This window comes from Hyaena hyaena, unplaced genomic scaffold (assembly GCF_003009895.1).
Source record: "Hyaena hyaena isolate Hyena2069 unplaced genomic scaffold, ASM300989v1 scaffold_353, whole genome shotgun sequence".
NCBI classification, from domain to species: domain Eukaryota; kingdom Metazoa; phylum Chordata; class Mammalia; order Carnivora; family Hyaenidae; genus Hyaena; species Hyaena hyaena.
The window spans coordinates 1,006,201-1,018,290 of NW_024080987.1; the positions used below are offsets into that span (position 1 = coordinate 1,006,201).

General features: G+C 35.2%; 1 protein-coding gene across 2 annotated transcripts in view; it reads left to right on the forward strand.

The window, feature by feature from the left end:
* Positions 1-12,090, forward strand: part of KANSL1L (KAT8 regulatory NSL complex subunit 1 like) — a 137,906-nt gene that overhangs the window by 68,004 nt on the left and 57,812 nt on the right. For both annotated transcript variants that reach the window (XM_039249978.1, XM_039249979.1), the window contains exon 6: positions 5,177-5,381. In XM_039249978.1, the coding sequence (XP_039105909.1) occupies positions 5,177-5,381 (205 nt within the window). The remainder of the gene's footprint in view (positions 1-5,176; positions 5,382-12,090) is intronic.

Below are 12,090 nucleotides of genomic sequence, written 5' to 3' on the forward strand. Positions count from 1 at the left end.
ATTTTATACTTCTAACATTATATCTGAAGCTTTTTCTACTTAAAATATTTCCTTTACATTTTAATATCTGCATTAAGTTATACTTTACTTTTTGAGAATAGGTATATAATTATAGTGAATGCCATTTTACATTGTACTTCAAACCATTTTCTTATTGCTAGAGTTGAAGAGACTTGTATTTTTGAGTAATGGGTATAGTTCTTCTAATTAATACCTAGAGTAGGTGAAATGGCCTGGTAAAGGTACAGTTTTCTCTGTACCAGGTAATACCTGTTATCTTGATCTTGAATCATTGGTCATTTGAGAGAGGTGTCTTACTTTTGCTATTTGGAGGACAAGTAATGCCCCTAGTGGACCATTTAGTAAGTTTATATAAGCCCTATTTTATGTAATTTCTTTAAAATTGGTTAATGTCATTGAGTTATTTGAGTATATGATGCATTTATTTCTCCAAATACTATCAAAGGAAAACAAGATAATAAATTCAGCTACCAGCAGGATGTTGCTACCATTAATACTATCACCAAGGTAACTCCAAAAAGCTAATCGATGTCCCCATATACCCATATCTTTAGATTATTTTATCTAATTATGATGTAAGTACATAATATTTGCAGGAAAGGATTTTGGTAGTGATTTTGGTTGTGATTTTGGTAGTGACTTCTAGTAATCAAAGTATAGGAATACACTATAAAAATTCACTTTAAGTTTTCCATTTATACTCTGAGCAAATTGAATGCTTATTATCCATAAATATATTAAATGCCAAAGTTTTCTACAATTGTGATAGAAAACCAGTGATTTCAGAAAGTCATTAAATAACTATTAGAGAAATTAAATATTGTTAATGCGAATTCACAATTTTCTAATTATTAAAGTTTTCGGTCATTTTGCACTTTTTAAATTAGATTTTTTAGACTTGATTAATCAAGTCAGAACATCTTATAGTTCTCATCAGTTTTTTCTTATAAATTTATGAGAGATACATCATATTTTACTACAAACAACTACCTTTTGTAAACCAAAGAGAAATTTAGAATAGAACTCAAGGCCATCTAAATACGTATCTTTCTAAAAGCCCTCTTATAACCTTCTGTTTAGAACTTCTTTTGGCTCTTAGGTTGAAATGTTCAATGTGTACTCATTCACTAAACTGATTATTTAGGTGTGTGTTGTCCATGCGCCGTATAAAAGCACAAAGCTGGAATGATAAATGTGTATTTCTCCATTCAGTAAGTATTTATTGAGCATCTGCTGTATGCAAGGTACGATATCAGGAACATCTGATACAAGGGTAAACAAAACACATACAGTCCCTGTACTACTTACAGTCTAGAAAGCAAGACAGTCATTAATCAGATAACCATACAAATGAATGCAAAATTATCACCATGAAAAATGCTTTGGTGGACAAGTGAACGGTGCTATCAGAGCTCAAAAGAGGATATGACCTAGTCTTTGGAAAGAGCGTAGCAAGATAAGTTTTGTTTTTCCAAGATTGGTATAGAAGGGACCGAAGGGGAGGGAAGTGTAGATGAAGGAGACCAGTTAGAAACTATTGGAGTATTTATTTCTGGACAAAAGCTTGGATTAGGGGAGTGACGGTAGAAATGGAGAAAGTTGTAAACCCACCCTCACTGCTCTCCCTTCTCATTATTCATTTTAAAGCCAAATTATGCTATTTGCCTAGAAAACAAAGGATCTATCCTTTCAGGGATTTTTTTAAAAAATGTTTTTATTTTTGAGAGAGAAATAGCATGAGTGCACATGGGAGTGGGGGAAGGGCAGAGAGAGAGAGAGAGAGGGACAAAGGATCTGAGGAGGGGTCTTTGCTGACAGCAGAGAGCCTGATGTGGGGCTTGAACTCACCAACTGTGAGATCATGGCCTGAGCTGTAGTCAGAGACTTAACTGACTGAGCCACCCAGGATTTTTATTCTCTGAATAATAGCTTCCAATTGGAAATCTAAAGAAGTATAATTTGTTGCCTCACCTGCTACTGTCCCACTTAAAAGTTTGCAATTTCAAAAGCTCAATGATGATTATATATTAATACTTATTGATATTGTCTTGATAATTATAATATGACAGTATTTGATGGTGACCCATTGCACCCTTTGTTTCCGGGGTTCACACAACTCACTGTGAACATTAAGCCTTCTCTTATTGAAATGTTTTTTTTCCCCTCCCAGGATTTTGCCTCCACCTCCTCCTCCCAATATTGTGATAGCTCTCTCTCTCTCTCTCTCTCTTTTTTTAAGAATGTCATGTGATGATGATGTCTTATGTTATTTTATTAATGATATCTTGGTTTTTAATTCTATTTTATGTAATGCTTAATTCCTAGTTATTATCTCCTGATGAAAATCATTAGGTTATAGAGTTACTAGAGCAAGGTTGTTCTCTTACAAATTCACTCAAATTTCTCTTGTTCTGCTTTCCATTGAACTTAATTGACTCTTTAATGTAAAACACTGGAAAATAAGTGAATTTATCCATAATTTATAATAACCCTTTATAATAAACTCATTAATTATTTATAAAAGGTTTTAGGTACCAAATTAACTTTGGTGAGAATAATGTGTTTTACACATTAATTAGTTATGAAATAAATTTCATATCTTTGAATTTCAGCGCATTTCCCCATTTGAGAATAATATATTTTTTTTAATTTTAGACAGCGTGTGAGTGGGGGAGAGGGAGAAGGAGAGAGAGAGGAAATCTTAAGCAGGGCTCCATATGAGGACCCTAGGATCATGACTTGAGTTGAAATCAAGAGTTGGATGTTCAACTTACTGAGCCACCCAGCCACCCTCAGAAGAATAAATTTTGAATACACTTTGGAAGGATGCTTAATAGAGAGTGTTGAAAGCCATTAAGGAAGAATTGTCTGTAGCTGGGAACATCCGTAATTCACAAAAATAAAACAAAACTTTTTTCCCCTCCTGATAATATTGTGTCACTTTAGAAACTTGAAAATACAACATGTAGTGAACAAATGGCATGTTTTCTTTTTATCTTTAACCCAACCTGTAAGCTTCCAGTCAATTCAAAAGCTGTGTGCTGGGGCGCCTGGGTGGCTCAGTTGGTTAAGCGTCTGCTTGGGCTCAGGTCATGATCTCACGGTTTGTGGGTCCAAGCCCTGCATCGGGCTCTGTGCTGAGAGCTAGCTCAGAGCCTGGAGCCTGTTTCAGATTCTGTGTCTCCCTCTCTCTCTGACCCTCCCCTGCTCATGCGCGCGCTCTCTCTCTCTCAGAAATAAAACATTAAAAAAAGAAAGAAAGAAAAGAAAAAGCCATGTGCTGTCAGTCTATAAAGAGATTGTGGCTTTTAGGGCTAAATCTCCTGTGGGTAGGGGAACTAAGGACTCATTAACAACTAAAGAATTGTAAATACAGGGCTGCCTTAACACTGCTTCAGGGTCCTGGAATAAAAGCTCTTAATTTTCTCTAGACATTACGGAAACAATGTTTCTTTTAGGGAACCAGTGTATCTATCTTCCTAAAGGTGTTTCTTACTTGCCAGAAGAACCTCTTTTTTGTGCTGGATCTGCTCCTGCCTTCCTGGATCCTAGCATCCTGACTTGATGACTTCTTAAATCAACCACCTTCTGAAACCTGTCTTCTTCCTGACCTTGACTTCTGTGTCGCCCCGTGCCTAATTCACTTTTGCCTGTTATCTACACCTTCTTCTCACCCTTGATGTGATAGCCCAACTCCATGGCTGTTTCTCAAGAGAAGACTATTACTGAGCACTGATACACTTGTTACAGAAAATGACTTCAGGATATGAGATTGGACCTGTTAATTTGAGAGTAGGGTTATATCTTAAACCTTTCTCAGAGGATCCTTAGAATGCTTATAAACTGGGACTTAAGACATTTTTGACCAGGGCTCTCTGAAGACTGAAGTTACAATTTTAAAAACGAAATAGATAACTATTATCAGCTCTTTTCCCTAAACTGGTCTGGCTAGTAGTACATATTCAAGTATTTGTTGAATGTATGGTAGTCCCCAAATTTCATGTTTAATTCTCTTTGGTGTCACCAACAAAACCCATTCAGATACCTTTATATCTGATTTATCACTATGTAAAGCACTTTTGAATTACTTGTTTTCTATGTACAAGCTATTAATGTTTTATAGCAGCCATAAATATAATTGAAAACTAATGGTACTGCTATAGAAAAACAATATATTTACTGTTAAACACCAATTCTACTTAAACTAAGTAGCATATTTAGAACTTATCTATTGATTAGCAGTACGACACATAACAGATTAACTTGTTGATATTAGAATACTGGAATGTCTGGTTGGCTCACTCAGTAGAGCACATGGCTCTTGATCTTAGAATCGTGAGTTCGAGCCCCACATTGGGTGTAGAGATTACTTAAAAATAAAATCTTAAAGAAAAATACCAAATTGACTAGCTTCTGTCTATATAAACAAGGTTGAAATTGGTATATTGTACCGCTTGAAAAAATTATTTTATATATAGTATGCTGGATAAATGAAATTTGTGTGGCACTGAGCATTAACTTCCTCTTGCTATTCCAATTTAAAAAATATTTAAGTATATGTTTAAAAATTAATATGGAGGATAATGATGACATTAATGGGCTTATTTTTATGTATAGTTTATGTGATCGATTTCATTTAATAGTTATGGCTTCTGTATCATAAGTTTTAAAAAGTTCTAAAACATAGTAGGATTGAATATTTGTTTCAAAATTCACAGAAATGGTATTTAGTGTTCTTTTCGGAGTAATTAATAATGCAGTATGGGATTTTAGCCCTTTTTAAACCTGTAATCTTATGTAATTTTACCTACATGCAAAAAGCATATGATGTAAATAGTTACAACACTGTGCAACATGCATGAATTATTGATTTACAGTGAACATTTACATTGTACCAATGAATTCATGTGAGCATTTCTAGCCTATGGGATATTTGTTTTGCAAAAGAAAATAGAAGTAGAAATTATTTTCACAACTTGAATATGTAATTCCCTATTAATATCAATTCTTTTGCCAATTGTTACCCCAAAATTGGCTAAGATTAATACTCTTCTCATAATAGATCAAGGCAATTTACATTTAGTTTTCTTTGTCTTTTTTGTTTGTTTGTTTTGTTTTATTCCCTCCACTTCCCAATTATTTCATGGCATTTCAGTGCTTCCGAGAATTTAGATGAGCTCTCTTCCTCCAGTAGCTGGTTACTTAACCAGAAGCACAGTAAGAAAAGGAGAAAAGACAGGACAAGATTGAAATCTCCATCCTTGACTATCATGAGTACAGCAGCTCGAACAAGGCCACTTCAGAGTTTCCACAAACGAAAACTCTACCGATTGAGCCCTACTTTTTATTGGACTCCGCAGGTAAGGCTGCCTATGGGGAAACATGAACAAAGATTTTATCATCAGTATATTTCACATACCACAGGGTATGGATTGTCCATGGTTATTTAGAATAATTACATCTAGAAAGCTTTAAATATATAATTTATAAATCACATAGGTATTCATGATATCTAAGTGGAATTTAGTAATTTTTAACATAGCAGTGTATTCTGAAACTTCTCACATCCCCATTTTTTTTAGTGCACTGTTATGCTTAAACTGGTTTGAAGGAAAATTACATATCATGGTGATTTAAAAATTTTACTGGTAAGGGTAATAAGGAAAACACAAGTGTACTACATATTTGTCTTTGGTTAGTAAAGAAAATCTGTATAGCTGTCAGTTATTATGTAGGAAATGGCATTGCTCTCCTTTTTAGGTTTGGTATTTGTTAATTCTTGTGAGCATCCCTTTTCCTTTTTCTGGAATATAAGCAATGCAATTTTATGTACCATGCTTACACTTTTTTATAATTAAAATGTACTTCATGAAAGCCATTTATTTTTAAAACATATTTTTCACTTGTTAGCAAAATGTTAAGTATACATCTTTCTGTGCATATCTGAACAAAGTGTGGTTAAAGAGAAGATAAGTTACCTCCAGTTTTTGTTATATGACCTGCTTTTTTTCTATTACATTTTTAAGTACTAAGTCAAAGGAAAGAAATGGTAGTGTCATTTAATATTGTTTCTGATTATTACTATATTAACTATTAAGTATATTTAACCATTTTAAATATATTTGTATAAAAATCAAGAGGCTTGTTTCATTAGAAGCCAATTTTAAATTTGGTTTTATAGGCTTCAATTTAAATAGAAATGTGCATTCTGACAAATTAGTTTTTATTAATAGGTTAATTTTTACCATATAAGTAGTTTAGATATTATTGTCTCCCAACTGAAGGTATTTTTTTAATTTAAGTTTGTTTCAGAATTTTAATAAATTCTACATAATCAAATAGGAAAATACTTTTATTTAAAGTTTTTATATACAAAATCATATTTAGTGATTTTTTAAAAGATGTAAACAATAGATAAGTAATGTTTTTGAAATTGACTTTATAATTTCAGAATTGTAAGTAGAATTGTCTAAAATTCTGAACATATAACTATGCCACAATATTCTGACTGAAAGGAATTTGCTTGAGTAATTTAGATTTGCTAGATGTTACTAGAATACTTCATATACCCTAACATTGTAAACATGGGCCTTTTGTACAGCAAACAAATGAAGAAACATGTGTCAGATTATTGTTACTAGTAGACCATATTCTTTATTCACAATGCTAAGCATTTTCAGTACATTATTTTATTATTTATTATTATCTCAAAATATAACTGTGCAGTATTATTAATCCCCCCTTTAGATACAAAAATTGAAGTGCAGAGAGATTAAGTAATTTACCCAGGGTCACACACTTAGTAAGTGTTAAGTCTGATTCCAGAGCCCATGTTCTTACCCATTGGATCTATAACGACAAAAATAGACCAAATCTTTTGTGCTTTTGAAATCAGCAAAGACACTATATTTGGAGATTGGGGAAGGGGCTCATCTGGTTACAGGTATTAAGAAATACATCATAAAATACGGGCTTTGAAAGATAAACAGGATTTTGAAAAGTTATAAGAGAGATAACGAATTTTAATAGAAACAGAGATGAAAAATGATGGAGAATAGAAAATATCCCCACCCCTAACTTATCCCCCACATTGCCAGGAAAATAGTTATTTGCCTTTCTAAACTTAATAAATGTCCTTTCTCTCCGGAAGTCTTCCTTGACATCCCTGCATTGGGATGTTAATATAACAAACACCTTATGGTAGGAAAATAATCCATATTTAAATAATCATCTATTTTTCTGTCTTATTACATTGTAAGTTATTAGAGAACAGAGAGTATATATTTCTGATCCTACAGAGCTTTGAATAGTTACTGTCCCTATTCTATATACTCAATATATAATGGTTTAATTTTTTTCGAGAGAGAGACCAAGTGCGTGCCTGAGAGAAGAAGGGCAGGCGAGCAGGTGCAGGGTAGGGGCAGAGGGAAAAGGGGAGAGAGAGTCCCAAACAGGCTCTGTGCTGTCAGCGCATAGGGCTTGATCTCACGACCATGAGATCCTGACCGGAGCTGAAATTAAGAATCGGACGTTTAACTTGTTGAGCCATCCAGGTGCCCCTAAATAATTGCTTAATATGTGAAAGAATTAATATAATGGATATAGAAGGTTATTTAAAAGATAATGAAGCATGCAAATGAATGTGTGTTTGTGTCTTCAATTTACTTTGTGAAGGGATCTGGTACAGTATATAATGACTGATAGAATTTTCTTATAATGATGAAAATGTTCCATGAATACCTGTGCTGTCCAATATGGCAGTAGCTAAATACATTTAGCTATTTAGCACATGAAATGTGGCTAGTGCAACTGAGGGACTGAACTTTTTATTATATTAATTTTGATTTAAATAGCCACATATGGATATGACTGGTTTAGACCCATACTTACCCTGACAGCAGTGAGTACATATGACTCTCATTCTTGTTTTCTAATACTACTCCCTACTGAAAGGAAACAGGGATCTTTGGAGAAATGGTTGATCTCCAGAGTTGGCAAGGTAGAGTATAAGATGAGCCAGGAATATGTCAAAGTTACCAGAAAGCAAGGAAGTGTTACCAAAAAAAAAAAAAAAAAAAAGATGGACATGTCAAAAGAACCCAGAAAATAGTTTGAAAAGGTTGTGCTACTGGCCAAATTTAGGGCTATTTGAGCATCAAAATAACTAAGGACACTAATGAACCATTGAAAAAAATAGGAAACCATGAGTCCATGCTGCTGTTAGCTTGATAGATAGATAAAAAGGAGAAAGGGAGGACTTTTCCATGTAGTAGATTGCAGATTAATAAATGAGGAGTGAACACAACTAGAAAATTATTATAGTAATCATAGTAAACACTGATTGGGCAAGAATCATCAATAGGTGCTCAAAACTAACATAGCCTATGAGAAGGATATAGTATTGCTATGGAGTACTTTGGCCAGGGAAGTATAGGCTGAATATAATTATAAGGAAATAGTAGACAAAACCAAAATCAGCAACATGTTATTAAGAAACTGTGAAAACTACACTGTATTCTCTTTTTTTTAACAACTGTTTCTCAGTTTATTTTTTTTTTATTTTGAGAGAGAAAGAGAGCACAAGTGGGGAGGGTAAGAGAGAGAGGGAGAGAGAGAATCCCAAGCAGACTCCACACTATCAGTGTGGATCCCGATGCAGGGCTTGAACTTACGAACCATGAGATCATTACCTGAGCTGAGGTGAAGAGCTGGATGCTTAACTGATTGAGCCACCCAGGTGCCCCAGCTAGCCTGTATTCTTTTTAAAAAGTCAATGTTGTGAAAGTCAAGAAAGACCTAGGAACTATTTTAGCTTAAAAGAGAGTTTAAAAAGATATATGACAGTTAAAGGAATATTTGATCCAGATTGGAATTATTTTGGGGGGTGGGTGGGAGGGAAGGGGAATTCTTGGGGATTGAGAAACTGTGCTGTTGTACTGTGATAGACTATATAAAAGTATTATATCAGTGTTGAATTTCCTAAATGTGATAACTGTTTTGCCATATGTAAGAAAATATCCTTATTTTAGGAAATGCACATCGAAATATTAAGGGGTAAAGTGACTAAGGCATCCATCTAATGTAATAAATTAGCTCCTGTGCATGTAGAATGGTACTTACCCATGTAGCATCCTTGGCAGAATTGAGAAAATAATTATTTAAATTATTATTTATATTTAAATTATTATTTTATAGCACTTAACTCTCTAGCAGAGTACTGGCTCAAAAAAGCTTGTATAAAGGCAATGGCGAGGTAGGAGTCCTCTGCAACTACATAGCATATAGTAATTAGATGATCATCACTCTCATTGCAACAACTACATGTGTAAATTGCGGAGAAAGAAATCATGCTAGTAAAGACATTAGAAAGACTTCTGGTTTCATCTCCAACATATAAGGAATTTATAAGTCATCACTCCTAACCTTATAGTAAGAAAAAGGTGAACAAACTAAAAATCAGTGCCTTTTCATGGACCCATCAAAGAATTGAGGCTATAGGACAAACTGCCACCCTGAAATATGGAGAGAAAAGCAGCTCCAGAGACCTACAGCCAAGATGTGCTCACTTGGAGCAGAAGCCACAGCAACCATTAACAAAATTGTTAGGAACAGTTACATGGTAATTTTGATGAATTATCTGAGGCTGAGTGTGGACTATCTTGAGATTAAAAAACTCCTAGGGACTACAGTCTTAAAAGTTCCCCCACACTTTCATGGGCTTTACTTCCACATACCCCCCAAGGTTCTCATAATGAAGAGCTAAGAAGAATCCTCAGTGGCTTTGGTATGGAAAGGGAAGAGATAACTTTTAGGAAATGAGCCCAGAGCATTGTCTGTAACACAGGTTCCTCTTCCAGTGAAAAGACTTTAGTAAGGTTTTTTTTTTTAATGTTTATTTATTATTGAGAGACAGAGCATGAACATGGGAGGGGCAGAGAGAGGAGGAGACACAGAATCTGAAGCAGGATCCAGGCTCTGAGCTGTTAGCACAGAGCCTAATGTGGGGCTCAAGCTTACAAACTGCGAGATCATGACCTGAGCAGAAGTTGGACACTTAACCGACTGAGCTACCCAGGTGCCCCAGTAAAGTCTTATTTTACCTGGGAGAAAAGCATTTTCCCACTGCTGCCCCCCTATAGCTTTTCTGTCTCACCTAAGAGGCAATGAGGGTAGAAAATAAGAAACACTGTTTAAGTCCTGGACCCACTAAAGGGCAGATTTAATTGTAAGAATATAGTAGATTATGCTACAGTAGTAGGTAGGCTTCCTTTTGTTCTTTTTTTCTTTTTCTTTTCCTTTTCTTTTTTGTTAAAGTAGGCTCCATGCCCAACGAGGGGCATGAACTCATGACCCTGATCAAGAAGTACAGGCTCTACTGGCTGAACCAGCCAGGCACCTCCTGTATGCTTCTTTTTCCTCACACTTTACCACCATACCAACAAGATTCTGATACTATAACAGTAGGGTACAGCTGCAAAGCATAGACTTTCTCTGAGGAGGAGTGCTTAAGGAAGTAAAAAATCAACAGGGGAGACGAAACAAAGACACTAGATGAATTTTGAGGTCTGTGGCACCTACAACTATATTAGCCATTAAACACAGCTCACTCTTACCCGGATTAACAAAATGCTTCACAATAAAATTCTGTTTACCTCAGGGTACCTGGGTGGCTCAGATGGAGGAGCATGCAGCTCTTGATCTCCAGATTGTGAGTTCAAGCCCTCCATTGGGTGTAGAGATTACTAACAAAAGAAAAAAAAAATCCTGTTTACCTCCAATCCTGTTACCTGACACATCATGTCCAGCTTTCAACAAAAAATGACAAGGCATGCTAGGAAAACCACACTCTAATAAGACAAGGAAACCATCAGAACCACGCTCAAAGGGGTGCCAGGATGGCTCAGTCGGTTAAGCATCTGACTGGGGCTCAGGTCATGATCTCATAGTTTGTAAGTTCAAGTCCTGCATCAGGCTCTGTGCCGACAGCTTTGAGCTTGCTTCGCATTCTCTGTCTCCCTATGTCTCTCCCCCTTTCGTGTTTCTCTCTCTCTCTTTCAAAAATAAACATTAAAAAAATTTAATATTAAAATAAAGAACCAGGCTCAAATATGAGAAAGATATTGAAATTCTCATAACTATGATTAATATGTTAAAGTCTTTAATGGATCTAACTAGAAAACAAGTAAGAATAAATGGGTAATGTAAGCAGAGACATGTAAACTTTTAAGAATCAAAAGTAAATGCTAGAAATCAAAAACACTGTAACTAAATGAAGCATGCATTTCATGGCCTCATCTATAGACTGGATATGTCTGAGGAAAGAACCAGCAAGCTTGGGTAAGTCAAACTGGAGCTTCGCAAACTGAAATGCAAAGAGAAAAGTGAATGAAAAAACAGAATAGCACATCCAAGAATTTTGGGATAATTTCAGAAGGTCCATCAGATGTATAATTGGAATACCAGGAAGAGAAAAAGAAGAGCAAAAAAATATTTGAAGTAATAATACATGAAGATTTTCTAAAGTTAATGACCAGCACCAAACCATGTGTCCAGAAAACTGAAGCAGGAGAAAGAACATCAAGCAGGATAAATACCTAAAAAACAACAGAAATGACAAAAAATAAAGCACTTAGGCATGACATATTCAAACTGCAGAAGACCAGGGGCGCCTGGGTGGCTTAGTAGGTTAAGTGTTCGACTTCAGCTCAGGTCACGATCTCATGGTTTGTGGATTCGAGCCCCGTGTCGGGCTCTGTGCTGACAGCTCAGAGCCTGGAGCCTGCTTCAGATTCTGTCTTCCTCTCTCTCTAACCCTCCCCTGCTCGCTCGCTTGCTCTCTCGTGCGCGCTCTCTCTCTCTCTCTCAGAAATAAATTTAAAAAATTTTTTTTAAAAAAACCTGCAGAAGACCAAAGACAGAAAATCTTGAAGAAAGGCAGAGGAAAACAAAACAAAACAAAACAAAAGAACTCTTATGTATAGAAAAACAAGTATAAGGATTACAGCTGACTTCTCATCAGAAACCATATGAGCAAAAAGGCAGTAGAATGAAACATTCAAAGTGTTGAAA